The sequence below is a fragment of the Choloepus didactylus genome, chromosome 10 (assembly GCF_015220235.1).
Source record: "Choloepus didactylus isolate mChoDid1 chromosome 10, mChoDid1.pri, whole genome shotgun sequence".
Classification (NCBI taxonomy): Eukaryota; Metazoa; Chordata; class Mammalia; order Pilosa; family Megalonychidae; genus Choloepus; species Choloepus didactylus.
In genome coordinates, this window is record NC_051316.1 from 82101793 (window position 1) to 82120358 (window position 18566).

The 18566-nt window shown below is 39.6% G+C and overlaps 1 protein-coding gene, 1 long non-coding RNA gene and 1 pseudogene across 2 annotated transcripts; 2 read left to right on the forward strand and 1 right to left on the reverse strand.

Moving 5' to 3' along the window:
- Positions 1–291: 291 nt before the first annotated feature.
- Positions 292–1683, forward strand: LOC119504940 (annotated as a pseudogene).
- A 1356-nt stretch (positions 1684–3039) lies between these two features.
- Positions 3040–5766, reverse strand: LOC119504952. The gene is made up of 3 exons (XR_005210658.1): positions 5684–5766; positions 4736–5572; positions 3040–3183 (listed from the first exon to the last, which is right to left on the reverse strand). It is a non-coding gene; the product is annotated as an uncharacterized LOC119504952 (long non-coding RNA).
- DNAJA1 (DnaJ heat shock protein family (Hsp40) member A1) lies at positions 5278–15759 on the forward strand. The gene is made up of 9 exons (XM_037797587.1): positions 5278–5434; positions 6582–6723; positions 6889–7066; positions 9101–9205; positions 10334–10561; positions 12442–12556; positions 13935–14050; positions 14319–14419; positions 15104–15759. The coding sequence occupies exons 2-9, from the start codon at positions 6592–6594 to the stop codon at positions 15320–15322; spliced, it is 1194 nt and encodes a 397-aa protein (XP_037653515.1). The 5' UTR covers positions 5278–5434; positions 6582–6591; the 3' UTR covers positions 15323–15759.
- The last annotated feature ends 2807 nt before the right edge of the window (positions 15760–18566 follow it).

Consider the following 18566-nt stretch of genomic DNA (forward strand, 5'->3'; position numbering starts at 1 on the left):
GAGGGAAAGCAGAGATGAAGAAAAAGAAAAGCCAAAAAGGAAAAGGGTCAAAACTCATCTACCTAAAAATTAAAACCTTTATATGGCAAAAAAATTATAGATATAGATACTAAGTCAAAAGCTAACAAAACACTGGAAAAAATAATTGCAACCCATGACAGACTAACATCTAATAATCCTAATACAAAAGTGCATCATGCTCACTACTTCTCCCCCAGACTCCTTGGTAGTCTGTCAGTGGGAGATTCTTGTCGCCATCCCCTCGCCTCCTCCAGTCTCGCAAATTCCTACAAAACCCCGTCATGCATGAGTGCATCTCCATCCACGTTGGCCAGGCTGGTGTCCAGATTGGCAATGCCTGCTGGGAGCTCTACTGCCTGGAACATGGCATCCAGCCCAATGGCCAGATGCCAAGTGACAAGACCATCGGGGGAGGAGATGACTCCTTCAACACCTTCTTCAGTGAGACCGGTGCCGGCAAGCACGTGCCCAGGGCAGCGTTTGTAGATCTGGAACCCACAGTCATTGATGAAGTTTGCACTGGCACCTACCACCAGCTCTTCCACCCTAAGCAGCTCATCACAGGCAAGGAAGATGCTGCCAATAACCATGCCCGCGGGCACTACACCATTGGCAAGAAGATCATTGACCTGGTTCTGGACAGAATTTGCAAGCTGGCGGACCAGTGCACAGGTCTTCAGGGCTTCTTGGTTTTCCACAGCTTTGGTGGGGGGACCGGTTCTGGGTTCACCTCCCTGCTGATGGAATGTCTTTCTGTTGATTATGGCAAGAAGTCCAAGCTGGAGTTCTCCATTTACCCAGCCCCCCAGGTTTCCACAGCTGTGGTCGAGCCCTACAACTCCATCCTCACCACCCACACCACCCTGGAGCACTCAAGATTGTGCCTTTATGGTAGACAATGAGGCCATCTATGACATCTGTCGTAGGAACTTCGATATTGAGCACCCAACCTACACCAACCTTAACCACCTTATTAGCCAAATTGTGTCCTCCATCACTGCTTCCCTCAGGTTTGATGGTGCCCTGAATGTTGATCTGACAGAATTCCAGATCAACCTGGTGCCCTACCCCCACATCCACTTTCCTCTGGCCACATATGCTCCAGTCATCTCTGCTGAGGCCTACCATGAACAACTTACTGTAGCAGAGATCACCAACGCTTGTTTTGAGCCAGCCAACCAGATGGTGAAATGTGACCTCGCCACGGTAAATACATGGCTTGCTGCCTGTTGTACCGTGGCAACATGGTTCCCAAAGATGTCAATGCTGCCATTGCCACCATCAAGACCAAGCTCACCATCCAGTTTGTGGATTGGTGCCCCACTGGCTTTAAGGTTGGCATTAATTACCAACCTCCTACTGTGGTGCCTGGTGGAGACTTAGCCAAGGTCCAGCGAACTGTGTGCATGCTGAGCAACACCACAGCTGTGGCTGAAGCCTGGGCTCACCTGGACCACAAGTTTGACCTGATGTACACCAAGCGTGCCTTTGTTCACTGGTATGTGGGTGAGGGGATGGAGGAAGGAGAGTTCTCTGAGGCCCGTGAGGACTTGGCTGCCCTTGAGAAGGATTACGAGGAGGTTGGAGCAGATAGTTGTGAGGGAGAGGATGAGGGTGAAGAGTATTAACTATGTGCTGCAGTTTTACGCACTCTGTTGTCTTGGGGATGTCTTATTTCTGTTCTGTGAAACTGTCCATTGTGGTTTTACACTGTCAATAAAAGTGATGTTTTCATTTAAAAAAAAAAAGTGCATCATTAAAATTGTGACATTACACCACAGAAAAATGGTCAAACAAGAATGAAAAATTGACAGAAGAAATTATCAGTAAACATCCAAAAGAAAAATATATATACAATTAAATTATATATACAATTAAAGAAACACATTAAAACAATAAGATATCACTTTCATCTCTAAGATCAGCAAAGATTGAAAAGAAATAAAAGACAGAATCCCCCATATTGGCAAGGTCCACTCACACACTGCTGGAGGCAGGACAGATTGACAGAATTTATACGGGAAGTTATTTATTTGAAGTTTAAATCTGTATTCACTTTGACCCAGCAATTTCAATTTTAGGTAAGTGTCCATCCTAGAGAAATAGATGCATGAGTACCCAAAGATGTATTTGAGAACTTTTTCTCTGCAGCACTATTTGTAAAATGTTGGAAAAAATCAAATTGTTTTCTGTTGCCACGGAGACTCACTCACCTGGGGGGGGGGGTTCCTGTCCCATGTCGGGGATATTGAAACTGTGGAACTGTAACCCATAACATTCTTTGAAATTTGCTAACTACCTGTTAAATTGTACTTGGAAGGTTATCACTTCTATGTGTATATATGTTATATTCTACAATAAAAAATATGATTAAAAATCAAATTGTTCATCAACAGGGAAATGGTTAAATAAATTATGGTGCGGGCATACTACATACTATGAAATCATCAAAAATAGGAAGGGTAGATTTATTTATCATGACATGCATGGTAACGTGACAATAAATTAAGCGAAAGGGCAAAGTGCAAACACCATTGTATATATGATCCCATTTCTACAAAAAAATCACATAAATAAGTTACTGGGTTTGTTGGGTATTTTATGTAAATAAGAATGCTTCTTAAAAGTGTTAACTTCTAAGGAAAAAAAAAGCTTTAAGAGTTCTACTTCTGAGGAGCCAGAAAACTGTCAAACAGAACATACGTAAAGATAGCTTTTAAGGCAACTTAGAATCACCCAACTTGGCTGTTGGGGTGACATTACCAGTTCAAAGCTTGAATTGGGATGGTGTGAATCTTATACTTTTTTAAGCTGAATTTTTTAGTAAGTACTAGATTCATATGGGTTAAAAATTCTAAAGTTAATAAAAGATATATTGTGAAATGTCTCTCTCTCACTTGTTTCCTCCCCCCAACCCCCTCCTCTGCAGCTCTCCCCATAGGTAACCATATTACAAATCTCCGTGTATCCTTCGGAAATAGTCAAAGCATATAAAAGCAAGTATATATTTTCCTTTTTATTAACCAATTTTATGCCCATTATTTTATTCACTTAATATATGAGCTTGCACATTTTAAACGTATCTTCAATATCAGGTCTCATTGTGTCAAGAAGTTATCTTCATGTTTGCTTCATACTTACAGCTCTCAAACTTGTGGGTTCCTGAAGTAGAAAGAAACATTAAACATGGTAATAGTCATTTGTGGAAACTCTTGGTTGAAGTGATTTGACATACACCATATTGATGCTTGTTCATTTACTTAATCAATGTCAGATTCACAAATGCATAGTTTATACTACAATCGAGTATAAATAGGACTACAGCTCCTATATAACACATGAACAATACTTAGTACTTAATTATTGCTTATTTACTGTTCATGTTCATTTCATGCCTTCACACTTGCTGGTCTCTCTGCCTGGTATGCTCATCTGTATAGTGCACAGTTCCTCTATTCAGCAACCAAATACTCTTCCTTTATCAGCATTTCTCACACCGAACTATTTCTTTTATGTCTCTGGTTCTCTCACATTGTGGTAAGCACTTTGAGGGCAGATACCATGACTTATATGATTTTTTTATTACCAGCCCCTAGTATACTGTCTGGAAATATTAGGCTTTAAGTGTAGGTAACATTAGAGAAGTTAACACCTAACATTGGAAAAATTAGGTGTTTACCAGGCAGAGCAAAAAGCACACAGAAATGAAAAAGTGCATTTGAGAAACTACAGACAGCTTGGTTGACAGGACTGCCCAGTTAAAATAAATAAGGAAGGCGATAAGGCTGAAGAGGTAGGCAGGGTCATGCTTCAAAGGTAAAGTTCGAAATTCTTAGCTTGGCAAGATATATCAAAACGGGATATTTCCCAACTAGCTCTGACAACTCACTGCCAACCACTCCAGCAGCCTTAGGCAGGGTCATGCTTCCAAGGTAAAGTTCAAAATTCTTAGCTTGGCAAGATATATCAAAGCGGGATATTTCCCAACTAGCTCTGACTCCTCACCGCCAGCCACTCCAGCAGGCTTAGCTCTGGCTGTATCCAATTACTTGCAACTTCCTAAAAATATCATATTCTTCCGCACATCTAGACCCTCCCTGATGCTTTATACTTTGGCGGGGCATGCTCCTCTCCCTTCTTCAAAATTTAGTATAACTGCTTTTTCCCAGAGAGGCTTTCCCTGACTCATCAGTCTAACATTGGAACCTTTCCCCTCCTGACCACTACCTTGCCATTCTAGTTAAATAACTTTCAAGGTTCCCCCTTGACATCTAAGCGATATGGCTCAGGCTTTCTCAACTTTGCCATGCACTTTTGTGCTAGATACTCATCATAAGTTTGTTGTGTTACTATTCAGGAAGACGGACCCCATTTTCCATTATGCTTTCTTCCCAACATTTGAAAACCTGAAGTTTCACTTCGCAGACTCTAGATCCAGGTTTACAGAATAGTGGGGCTTTTAAGTTAGGTAAAATAATTAAAACAATTTTTCACAGCTAGCCACTCTTGGTGCCACTGTGTCCCTGACTAGCCAACTAAGGGTAAACCTGGCCAGAGAAAAAGCCATGGTTCTCAGCTTGTACTAAGGAATTCTAAACGTTTCCCTATTTAACACGATCCCAGACTCCCTAAACTCAGTATGCAGGAGACAGGAAGGCCTAAGGCAGATAACGTGCACGTGGAGGACTGAACATGCACAAAGAACTCTCCCAACCTCCCACTTCGGTGAATCACGAGGCCCTGGACTGTGTGGAAAAAGAGCAAGTTTCAAGGTCTGCGATATTGGTCTGTCGGCTATGACCGCCTTGCTCAGCATTTCTTGCTTCGCAGATTCCCAGAACTTCAGGGTCAGGGACTTATCCAGTTGGAGACGCCGAAAGGCGAAAAAGACGCCGATGGGGAGGAGCGGCTGCAGGGCTTTGTTCTGGGAGGTTACCATTCGGCAGCTTCCGCCTGGGTCCCAGCTCCCGATCCCTACCCAGCCGCGGCCGCCTCACTAATTTGGGAATCCCGAGTTGCATCGGAATTGCTCCGCACGGTGCACAATACCCCGGTCCACCCGAGATTTCCGCACTCAGGGCCGCTGGATGGAGGTGCGGGCTCCAGAAGCTTCCGAAACGTCGAGAACGCGGGCTTTCCCCCACCCCCACAGGGCCCTTCCGCCAGAGCCCCTCCCAGCCCGAGCGCCCCCGCGCCGTTGCCCAGGTAACCGCGGGCGGTGGCAGCGGCCGGGAGGGGCGGGACTTCCGGCGGGTGACGCGCCCGGGCTCGGCTACAAAAGACGACGGCTCCGGAGCGCCGGCCGGAACTTTCCAGAACGCTCGGTGAGAGGCGGAGGAGCGGCGGTTGCCTGAGCTGCGCACAGCGACGCGCTCCTTCCCGCTCCCCCTCACCGGCCTTGGCCCGCTCACCGGTGAGTTTCAGCCGTCGCGCTTCCCTTTGTTCCCAGGCTGGCGTTTTTGGTGTAACCGGGAATCCAAATGGAGCCGTGGTTGGAGGCGGTTATTTCCGCGTGGGCGGGAGGGTTGTCGGTTCCTGTATCCATGATTCCCTGTTTGGGGAACTGATGTGTTACTCTGGTAGCTCATCCCCGGTACCCAGTGAGTGGGCGTGAGACCTTCCCTTAGCGCCCCCCCACAACCATCCCCCAACCATCCCCCACCCAGTCTGAGGTCCCCAGGGAGCTGCCGTCTCCGCCTCCCTTCCATGCGCTCCCTCGCGCCCCCTCGGCCTGCGCTTGCTCGGAGTGGGCGCCCTTGCGCGCATGCGCAGAGGGCGGTAGGGGGGGGGTCGGGGGGGCCAGGGGCTGCGGGAGGGGCGGGGCGGAAGCTGCAGCTTTGGTTTCTCCTCCCTGCCTTCCCTCTCTTTGTTTAGGGCTGAGCTACTCCCAACCTCTCAGATCTACGGTGGGAGGGAGAAAGGAAGGAATCCTTGAACGGTTTGCTCCAAGTGTGGGGAGAAACCTGGCGGGATGTAAATACACAATTGACTTGTGGGGCTAGAGGGATTCGGCGATAAAAGTGGAGGAGCTGTAAGCTCCTAGATTGAGAAACAACATCTCAGGATTGAGGTGGAGGGGAGCTTCCCTTCTGAAACTGGCTGTTCTCAATTCCATAAACCACCTCCTCGCCACACCCCCAACTGTGCCTAAATGTATTTTTCTGGGAAGCGTTTGGGGGTTCATCAAATTTACCAAAAACAGTGATAATGTAATAAGCAATGGACTGAACTTGTTAGTACTCCTTTGGATTACTGCTGTCTTATCACCACCTCTGGGGAAGGGAAAGCGAAGCAATCCAGGTTAATAGTTGCATTAGTACAGAGGTTTTAATGTGGGGGAGTGGGAAACAACGGCTAAAAGGACACTTGAATTATTTACGGTTATTAGTTTATACGTAGTCTGTTAGAACTCATAGCTGAATTATCATAGGAATCGTCTTTACTTTGAAGTTTAAGAGTGTTGTTTTAATCAGATCTTGGCAAAGGACAGATTTAACTCTGATTTTACTAATTAAAATTACAAATTGGAAGTCTATTAAAATCGCATTTTTTTATTCCAGGCTGTAGAAAATGGTGAAAGAAACCACTTACTATGATGTTTTGGGGGTCAAACCCAATGCCACCCAGGAAGAGTTGAAAAAGGCTTACAGGAAACTAGCCTTGAAATACCACCCTGATAAGAATCCAAACGAAGGAGAGAAGGCAAGTGGTATATATACTTTTAAACCTATCTGAATGGTTTTTTGAGAGGTGTATAGTATTTATATTATCACCTGAAATTGAGTGTGACTAGTATAGTGGCTATGCTTTGTATTCGGTTTAAAAATAAAAATAAAAAACGAAATTTACTTCCTTTTTTGTAAACAGTTTAAACAGATTTCTCAAGCTTATGAAGTGCTCTCTGATGCAAAGAAAAGAGAATTATATGACAAAGGAGGAGAACAGGCCATCAAAGAGGGTGGAGCAGGTGGGGGTTTTGGCTCCCCCATGGACATCTTTGATATGTTTTTTGGAGGTGGTGGAAGGATGCAGAGAGAAAGGAGAGGTAAGAATAACCTGGTCAACATGCAGCAAATTAAACTTGATCAAAGCAAATTTTTGAAAAGTCACTTATTTCACTGCTTTCTAACTTGGTATAATGTTGCAACTGACCTTAAACTGATTAAAATGGTAATTTTTGTAAATGAAAAGATTTGATGGACCTAAAAATGCTTAAAATAGCTAAGCCAGTTAAGTGGTAATAAATAAGTGCTTCTGATAAGTTCTAGTTATTAGGTGTTAAGGGGACAAAGTATAACAACACAATTTTCTAAGCTGTTTTTACGGCTCTTATCTGACTCAATCCAGTCGTGGGTACTGTGGCCTTTTTTTCAATCAAGGGTGAGTTGGGGTTCACAAACTTAACCTCAAGGTCCTGACAGGATTGGAACACAGGTTCATTGCCTCCAAATAGCCTATCTTTTGAGTTTTGCTTCAACATTACCAAACTGTATGCATATAATTGGCAAAAATGTGGTTGCAAGTTGTAGAAGTACTGTTTAAGAGTACAGTGTTCTGGTCAAGAGAAGTCAATTTGACTTGGTTCCCAGTATAGTTTGTACAAAGGTTGGTGGGTAGAAGCCAGTTGCAGAACAAACTGGCAAGCATTAAATTTCAGTTTGAGCTTTTTAGGGATCAGAAAGACTTAGGAAGTTGTTTACTCAGTTTCTCTTAAAAAGGTCTTCAAGGAAAGGAGTATGCTTATTTTGCAGGACTTTACTATGAAAACAATCTACAATCCAAATCAGTTGCTTATAAGTAAATTACTAGGATTGATTGTTCAAAGGGAAAGTAGTGGTTTTTTTTCCACTTGTCTTTTTTTAATAAAGGATTGACCCAACAACTATTGGTAAACCCCTATGTGGCTTAGATCAATGAGAGGCGAACAAATTCGACCAGAAAGTATGTGCTTCATCAAACTTCAGGAGTTTTGTTTTTCCTTCCCTAAATTCTCAACTCTGTATAATGTTTAAAGTGAGAAATGCAGCTTTCAGCATGCCAGAACCAACTACATTGCACTGTATTTTGTGATACAGAATCCAAAGATGGAGCTAGGAGCAAAAGGGTGTAGTTTATGGTAATGTAATATGTAGTTGAAGCTAAAAGTGTTCATGAGGCATGTTATGCAGCAGAGTTTCAGAACTTTTTCATTTAGGTGTAGCACAGTACTATTTGGTGGTGGATAAAGTCCTTGTGGAAGGATGGATCACTAGGCTAGCAGTTTATTAACTAACCATTGACAGGTGACTTCATATGGTCTCAACCTTCCATTTCCATTCTAAGTATGGTGCTTCTTTGCAGCCAAAGGCCACATGTAGCTCCTTAAATTTAGATTAATTTAAAATACAGCAAAAATTCAGTTTCCCAGTGACACTAGCTACATTTCATGTGCTTAGTTGCTGCACATGACAAATGACTACCGTACTGGTCAGCGCAGATATAAAACATTTCCATCATTGCGGAAAGTTCTATTGGCCAGCACTACTATAAACAATACGAGAAAGGTAGCCTTTAAACAGGTGCTGGCTCACCATAAAAAGTTCTAATCCTGTTAGTAAAGAAAAAGGTGTAGGAATTTATATTCTTTGGTGACTCAAATGCAACAGCTTTTCTGACTTATCTCAATTACTAGGAGCTTACTATGCTGAAGAATTTTTGGATGAAGTAATTGGCATGTTGCTCCATACAACACTAAATGAAAGGTTCCAAGAATAATGTTGGGACAGAAACACAGGTTTGGATTAATTCTTTGAAATGTGTGTAGTTAGATAACAGTTTTTTTTTCCTCCAGTGACTTTGCAGGTAGTGTTTTATCATAATTTGTAAAATGGCCGTATCTGTCCTCAGGCAAATTAACTTAATCTCTGGTGCAGTTTTATTTATCTGTAGTTGCATCACAGTTCAAGGATCGTACATGATAAATATGAACAACCTTCTAGTATTTAGTATGTTCTCATACTTCATTACATACTTTTTATCCTTTACAATTTTTATGGTACATTTAACACAAGATTTTTAATGAACCAGTATTTTGCTTTAGGTAAAAATGTTGTACATCAGCTCTCAGTAACCTTAGAAGATTTATATAATGGTGCAACAAGAAAACTCGCTCTGCAAAAGAATGTGATTTGCGACAAATGTGAAGGTATGGTTGTTTTAGTTTGCTAAAGTTGCCAAAAATGCAATATACCAGAAATGAGTTGGCTTTTAACAAATGGAGATTTATTAACTTAAAAGCTTATAGTTCTGAGGCTGTGAAAATCTCCAAATCAAGGCATGAACAGGTGGTCCTTTCTCCCTGAAGACCATACCAGTGATCTGGGACTCCTCTGACACGTAGCAAAGCACATGGCTGGCGTCTGCTGGTCTTTCCCTTCTCTCCCACATTTTATTGCTTTCAGCAATAAAGCACACTCCATCTGTGGTTTTGTTTCTGAGCATATGTCCTCTTCCAGTTTCCTTTGTCTTTTGTGTGTGTCTCTCAGCTTCTTTATAAAAGACTCCGTCCAATAAGAGGATTAAGCCCCACCTGTGACAGGCTTCAAGTGAAATAACCTAATCAAGAGGTCCTACCCACAATAGGTCACCCACAGGAATGGATTAGCTTTAAGAACATGATCTTTTTTGGGGTACATACAGCTTTGAACCCTCAGTCTATGTTAACATCCTTACTTAATATATTAATGGAAAATGAGAATTGATGACTTACTGGGTATATAAAAACACTACTTAAATCTTAGAGAGTACAAATATGGAGAAAAACACCTCATCTACTGCCTTAGAGAAATACTAGCAAAGTAGTCGTGTTTCTGAAACTTCAGAAATATTTTAGTGATTTTATAATCTGTAAAATGATTTAAACAGTCTTTTGGGCACATTCAGCTGTTTCATTTAGAGATAAATTACTGGCTGTGAGCCTCTAAGCTTTTTTATACATAAAAATTACTTCTTGTAAATATTATCTTCCAAAGAGTAATTAAAATGTCCATCTCACAGATGACAGCAGTCCTAAGAATTGTGCTTTCAGAAGCATGTGTTTAAGTTGGAAATTCTGAAATGAGTCTTTTGGAAGACCGACAATCAGGAAATTAAGCAGATTGTGGCTATCTTCTATCAAATAAGAAAGACTGATTTGTAGATTCTTAGGGTGGCATTTCCATCAGACCTTGAAAATCTTAAGAGTGTTTAGAAACCCCAGTCTTAATAATTCATTATACTGTATTTGCTACTAAACTCATACTTAAATTTATTTTATTTTTTTTTAACTACTTAGGCCGAGGTGGTAAGAAAGGAGCAGTCGAGTGCTGTCCCAATTGCCGAGGTACTGGAATGCAAATAAGAATTCATCAGATAGGACCTGGAATGGTTCAGCAAATTCAGTCTGTGTGCATGGAGTGCCAAGGCCATGGGGAACGGATCAGTCCTAAAGATAGATGTAAAAGTTGCAATGGAAGGAAGATAGTTCGAGAGAAGAAGATTCTAGAAGTTCATATTGACAAAGGTGAGTGCTGTGGAACATTTGTTCTCTCCTGTTAAACCTTTAATCCTTCTACCTTTTTTAAGTCACAAACTCTTTGTACACATCCTTAAATTCCTTAGGAATTAACTAGATTAAGGGATATTGATTCTGATTAAGAATTTGGGGGGGGTAGATTTAGGTAAAGAATGGGATCTCATTAGAATTTATGTTTTTGATATAGCTTTTAAAATAAACTAATGAGCATTATTTACAGGCTGCGTAGACATTTTTGTCAGTTTCTGCCACTTGAGCTCCAGGTTACTTCTTTCTTTGAATTTCTAAAAACATTTTACAGCAATAGATGTTCTTTGTAGAAATTTTAGAAAATGTTAATTTCTGCTACTTTGAAGTAACATGGTAATTATATCTTTCAGACTTCACTGTTTTGAAATGAAACTAGTATTATACTGTTCTTACTGATCTGGAGCTGTTAATACTATGAACCTCTTTCTGTATTAATAATACATCTACAAAATTTAAGTGACTGCAATAGTATTCTACGAGCTAAATTAAATTCCTTCTCTTGTTTCCCCCAAATAATGTCATATTATATGAGAAGTAAATGGCTTTTGATTTTTTTGTGTGGGTTTTTTGTCAGTTAAAATTAACATTATTTTTTCTTCTTAATTCACCCATGTTGAGTAGGGTGTACACTTTGAGTCTTTTTTTTGCACTTAGGAAGGGCATCAATTGCAAATGAAACCATTTTAATAAGTCCTTAGTTTTTTAAAGCTACACACTGTATAGTATTTGTGGATGCATTGATATATCTGGGTTTTACTTCAAAATAATGCTGAGGTGGGAGGGGTGTTGGTAGAGGTATGATACATGAAATGTGATTGGGCATGAATTGATAACTACTGAATCTAGATTGATGGATATATGGGGACTCATTGTACTGTTTGCTTTTGTGTAGGTTTAGTGTTTCCCATAATAAAAAGTGGAAAAGTTGCTCTTGTAAGGTAACCTGAGTAATGATTGGTTTAGGAAATAATCAGGAGATAGTGCTGCAGCAGAATGATCTGCAAACACAGATTTTCTTATGTGAAATTATGTTGGAAGAGATGTTGCCTAGACCCTTACTGAACTAATATACAATGCCCAGTAGGATATGTTGGCCTTTTGAAAATGTTTGCCCTAATGGGAAATACTCCTCTCCTCATACTTTTTTACATTGAGCACTCCGGCCAAGGGATTCACAAACAGTGATCCATTTTTTTATATTTGGAGGGATTAAATGGAGTGGTTCTTGAAGAGTTTTGGAATTTGAAGTTGTGTAAATGAGAAGTTTTTCAATGGTTGAAGATTTACTTTCAAATACTAGTTAATGAGGTTGCCTGTACATGGTTACTACTAGTACAATAGAAGAAAGTCTTGGCTTATGCCACTTTCAGGCTGAATAAAAATAATTTGATTAGGGTTCTTAGGTATAAGTAAGGAAACTAAACTAGTTAACATTTAATGGTTATAATATTTGCCAAAGACTCGCTGATTTGGCGCCAGCATAGACCATTTTATTTAATCCTAAAACCATAGCTTTAATGAGGATAGGTCTCTCTGGGAAAGTTAAGGAAGGTTATGTAACTTGTCATCTAGTAAATAGCAGTTCTAGGATTTGAAGCCAAGTTTCTTTGCCTTTTAAGAATTTGTATTTCCATTATTATATTCTTTCTTCAGTAGGAAATTAGATTTAATCATGGGCATTCTCAAACATTTCTGTGATATTTAGCATCCACAAAGACAACATTTCTGTTGTATCTTTCATGTACACACAGACCCACATCTGTGTGCCTTAACAGGTATTGTGATTCTGAATTTAGTTGGAAGTTCAATAAGAGTACAAAATTAACTTTTTTTTTTAGGCATGAAAGATGGCCAAAAGATAACATTCCATGGTGAAGGAGACCAAGAGCCAGGACTGGAGCCAGGAGATATTATCATTGTTTTAGATCAGAAGGATCATGCTGTTTTTACTCGGTAAGAACTTGAATCAACCACTCAACCTGATAATCTAGCATATATTTGGGGTATATTTTTAAAAATTTAAATGAGCTTTTGTACTTTTAGAACATATTTTCTGGACATCCCCTGGGAAAGTATAACAGAAGAGTTAGATTCAATCAAATATTTTGTTTTAAAGGATGCTATAAAAAGTTAAAAATCTAAAAGTAAATTGTTACCTAATCTGAACTTGAAAGGTACACTTGAATCAGGAGATGTTTTGTAGCCTTTATCAGTAGTAATTATAAATGGGCAAGTATAAGGGCTGAGGAAAGGGTCCCTAGACAAAATTTTGCCCTCAAGCTTCAGGTAGGCGGTTAATTTGAAGTAAGTGGCCTAAAGGTTTTGCCAGTTACATTCCTGAGTTCATGGTGAATTGGGTTGCTTTTCATTGTAAATAAATACTATCCGTATATAGAGAAACTAAAATTGGGACCTGATTTTCAGTAAATATAAATTCAGATTTAGTGCTGTATATTTAATACTGAGTTTATGATGAACTTCCACTGAAAAACAAGAATCGTCAATGGGTAACAGTGAATGTGTTAAATGTGTATCCATGGCTAATTTCAAAACATTGGACTTGGAGGTAAGGTTTCAATAAATCTGTTGAGGGACATCATCCATAAAGAACTGGGTTTTGAATTAGTTATAGCAGAATACTTCCACAGTTGTCTCAAAAACATCAGGAAATGCTGTCAAGCTCAGGATTTAAAATAAACCCTCAAGAGATTTTCTGGAGAGCATTCTGACTGATTTAAGTCATTATGTTACCATGGATTGGGAAAAAGGAATGTCTGAGCACAAGGAGGTGAAAGGTGGACTGTTACTAAATGTAGAAGATTTTGTGGTTCAGAGTTGCAGTATGCCAGGCACTATGGAATTGTCTCATATACACACACAAAGATTTCTTAAACTGTCTCTCGGAATTGATCATATCCCCGTTTCCTAATTTTATAGCACCTCAGTAATCCAAGACCCAGACCAGATCTGTCCAACTGTTAGACCACAATGGTCTCTTTCTCTAATATTTTTTAAAAGCTTCACTCTTAAAGTATTTTTTTACTTTTCCTTCTTTGTGAGAAATTAAAATTAATTAATGAGACAGTTTTGGGAACTCAGGTGGCAGAGGCTTTTAAAAGTGTGTGTGTAGAAGGATTCTGAAGCTCTGTCCTGAAAGGTTCCATGTGCTGCTCCCTTTTCTCCATTGCTTGAACCTTAGAATAGGGGGGGAAAGGTGTGTTCGTGAAAAGCACCATGCTGTTGTTAGAGAAGAAAACAGAATTGCCTGCTAGCACTTGGAATCATTGGTGGTTTGAAACACATAATAGATGCTGTATTTACATTGATACAGGCGAGGAGAGGACCTTTTCATGTGTATGGACATACAGCTGGTTGAAGCATTGTGTGGCTTCCAAAAGCCAATATCCACTCTTGACAACCGAACCATAGTTATCACCTCTCATCCAGGTATGGTAACTAGACTAGCTCTTTCTCTGTTCTAGTATTTTCTTTTCAGTGTCTGTAGATGAAATCAATAGCTTGGGCAACCAGAGAAAACTGGTTTTATATCTTGTATGGGCTGAGCGGAAATTGTGTGATCTTGGCTTTCTTAGCAGCCCCTAGAAAACCTATAAATGAAATGGTATGGGATTGGCTCCTATCAATGAGATCCCGACTTCTGTATTTTATTTCCCCTGCCTGCTAACCCGTAACCATGTGTCTTCAATGCTCTTAGGTCAGATTGTCAAACATGGAGACATCAAGTGTGTGCTAAATGAAGGCATGCCAATTTATCGTAGGCCATATGAAAAGGGTCGCCTAATCATCGAATTTAAGGTAAACTATAAAGTATTCTAAGAATATTTGAAAATTATTAGCTTACTAAACTCTGTTACAGAATTACATTTCTAAATGCCAAAAAAAAAAACACTTCAAATTTATATTCTGCTTTATCCAGGAGGAAATACATTGATCTACTCCTGTTATGTTGAGCATTCTTTGTTAACAAGTTGGGGGTGGATTTGAGTCATTAATTGGCTATTTATTTGAAGATTGGCATGAGGAAAAGGGTGGGTGCATAGCAAGTAGGTATTTTTAGTGAAAGCCTATTTAGCAGGATCTTAAAAGTTTAGCAGAAGTACATAAAACAATCTTTGTGAATTTCTTGACAAAATACTACAGTGTTTCATCTGTAAAACCTTATTTGTCATAAGCCTTAAATTCTAGTTCAGAGTGCTAGGTATTGTTTGCCTTTTTGAACATATTCTAACTTGGGATTGGTTAAGTCCCCTAAAGGTATTATATGTAGATACATGTCTTTTTCAGGGGCGGGGAATGTGTCTATAGAAACTTGTCTAAGGAGCTAGTGATGAAATGAATCAAATTGAACTTAAATTGTGGGTATGGGTATTGGGGGTTGTTATGCTGCAGTTCTGTTCTGTGTGGGTTTTGTATTACCTTTGCAAAATAAAGTGTTAATTTTTTTTAATTAAACTTAACAGTAGAAATTTCCTTTTGTAGGTAAACTTTCCTGAGAATGGCTTTCTCTCACCTGATAAACTGTCTTTGCTGGAAAAACTGCTACCTGAGAGAAAAGAAGTAGAAGAAACTGATGAAATGGATCAGGTAGAACTGGTAGACTTTGATCCCAATCAGGAAAGACGCCGCCATTACAATGGAGAAGCATATGAGGATGATGAGCATCACCCCAGAGGTGGTGTTCAGTGTCAAACCTCCTAGTTGGGGCCAGTGAATAACACTCACTACTGGCATTTTATATGCAGTAGTGAGTAAGTGAAAGACTGTAATCATAATATGCTCACTACTTGCTATTGTTTTTGTTTTAATATTCAACTATAGTAGTGTTTTAAAAGTTAAATGAAGAATAAACTCAAATATAAAAGCTCTTACTTTGCCCTGTATGTATGATGACTTTAGTTTGCAAGATAAAGTTTAATAATTGTAAAAACTATTGGTTTAAAAGAAGAAAAGTCCCTTTAGCATTTGTTAGGCCATGTCTTGTAATAATTTTTTGCTGTGTACATGGACTAGCTTAGAGTGAAATGCCTAGGTATAGGTATGTGTATTGACTTCAGTGTGTGACCCTTCATTGTTAAGCTATGAAATTAAAACTGTATTTAACTGGCAATCAGAAAAAAAACAAAACTTAACTTGTAGAGAAGTGTTGGTCTTTATAGTTATTTGTATTAAGTGGGATTTGTTGTGATGCTTCTGCATTTCTATTGCCTCAGCTGTTACTTGAAGATGGCACAGTAATAATTTAGTCTGTGGTTTTCAGTAATAGAAATGGTAGCTTTTTAAAGAGGTTTATCATAATATGCTGCTTCTTGAGGGCATGCACTTCTACAATTGCATTCCCTTCTGGTATGCCCTTTTTTTTTTTTTTTTTAATATATAAATATGTTGCTTTGTCCTGGTTACATTTATCCCCCTTCTTTTTGGACCATGATATGCCCCAAAGTAGTGATTGCAGGAGCTGGGTAACTTAAAAGTTCAGGTGAAGAGGATCTTTACATGGAAGAGAAATTTGCATGTATAAGATAAGAAGGTGTTCCTTAGGCTCACTTTAAACCATTTAACTTATGCTCCAAGGTAACTGTAATTTAATGTTGGTAGTATATCAAATTATGAATAGCTTTAATCATATGTTTAAAAGATATGTTCACATGCTTTAATCTGAGTATCGGAATTTAAGCAATTCTTGAAATGTATGAATGTCTCCTTAATATACTGATTACAAAGCATTCCCAGTGTGTGTCACTACAGGCTTTTTTTTTCTGGGAGCAATGCCTTGGCCTTTTACTAAGGTAACCTTTCATTTACTGGCTAAAATGAGCCATACAACAAAATATTATTAAATATAGTTAAATGTTTACTATTAAACAAGAGTGGGGAGTGAAGGGGGGTGGGTAACGAGCCAAGAGAAGGGGGTTTTTAAAACTTGTAGCCACTTGTATGAGAGAGCTTTTTGCCTCTGTAGCCTGTCTCAGGTTCTTTTGCTTCTATCGTCGAAAAGCTTAAAACACTTCCAACTTGGAAGTTGACCTTATCTGAATTTCCCTCAAAAGAGATTCGCAAACCCAATTTGGTGTTTCTTTTCATAGTGACATTCCTAATTGACAACCTCTTCTTCCCAATATTGGACTGTCTTGCCAGGCAGCTACCGTAATTTCTTTAGACATGGAGCCAGGTGTCCAGGAAAGCAGAGATAATAACAGGGTCTCTTCACAATATTCTTTCCCAAGGTGACAAATGGAAAGGAAAAGCTGAAGGTGCTTCTCTGATACAGGCTCTGAACAATTGATTGTCCACAGCTGTTTTAAGTGACATCCCATGTAGACAACACTCACAACTAAAGCATTCAAAATATTACTTAGGACTGATTTGGATTTCCATCAGGTTTACAGAACACATTCTAAAAAAATTCTGTAATGAACGTGTTACAGTACGTTTTTTAATGTCTTAAAAGACAATATAAAAGTCTGAAGGACACTAGGAACAGTTACATGGTTACAACCCGAAGAGGCAGAAACCAACAAGTTTATGTTAGTCTGTAAAAAAAAAAAAAAAAAAGCTTCATACAGGCTTGTACCTTGGGTACAAGCTCTGCACAAGTACGGTTCCTGGCCCCTGCAATAACCCTGATGCTTTTTCTGTTACACTGTGCCCCATATCCTTTCCCCTTCCTCATTCATACATGTAGGGAATACGAACAGAGGTAGATTGTCAAGCGGGTGCTCTTGAAACAGTGTTAGACCTTCCTACATGTGAAATTTACAGATCTTTTTTTCTCTGCATATGGTACTGGTTTTCAACCTAGGCTACAATTGGAATTACCTGGGAAGCTTTAGAAAAATGGTATAACTGGGCTAAGTGTGGCTACATCAGGATAATTCTTATGTGTAGCCAAGGTTGAAAGCCACCAGCATGGAACATATATAAACAACCAGGTGAGAAGAAGGCCACTGTTAGGGGAATTGCTGTGGAAGAACAAATAATGGCCACCCTAGCTATTGCAAGTAAGTTTTAAACAAGCTCAGGCCAAAGTAACTCCCAAATTGAACACTAGCAATAATGTGGAAGAATGAATCATAGGTTCTAAAAACAAGGTGCTAGTGAGCCACAACAATACGAAAAGTCATTTTTAGAGTTTCTGAAGTCTTGGACCTTTATTATGTAATTTGGTTATGCAACAACGTTGTGAGATTGTGATAGATCAGGAAACTACTCTTATGGCTAGTGGTTCTCAAAATGTTAGCGTGCTTGCTGGCCCCCATGGCCAGAGTTCCTGATTTTGCAAGTTGGTTCGTACTTGAGAATTTGCATTTCAAACAAGTTTCCAGATGACACTTTCAGAACCTTGATTCTAGCCTAAGTAAAGAATTGACAGCAAAGGCTGGAATCCAGGTACTCTTCCCATTTAACTTGCTACCTGTCATCAGCTTAGTTATATATTTTAACAATAAAGCAATAAACAATCCATGGGCTCTTTGTCTCTGCCCCCAAACTAAAGATGAAAGAAAAACTGACAAAGTTTTGGAATCGCACCTGGTTTTCAGTGCCAGCTCCATGCGAGTTGTGTGAGCCCTGCAAGGCACCCAACCTCTGGAAACCTGTTTCTTCATCTATTATAGAAAGCGTAATACCTCATAAAGTGGTTCTGAGAAATAAGGCTGTTTACATAGGGAGGACTCAAAAAATGTTATTTATGAGTGATAGTAGTAACAACAGTAATTAAAATTGTTAATTGTACCCGAGGCCTATCTCGTGCTGTTTAAAGAAAAAACCAAAAACGTGCCTTCCAACAACATTGTAAGGGCGTTCAATGTTTTTCAACAATTTGAGTGCGGCATTGAGCAAAAAGATAACTGTCCTTACCCTCATGGAATTAATTTTAGCGCCACGTATCTTAAGTGCTAGAGGACATAAAATTAAATCTGATGGTCTAGAGCAGGAATCTTCC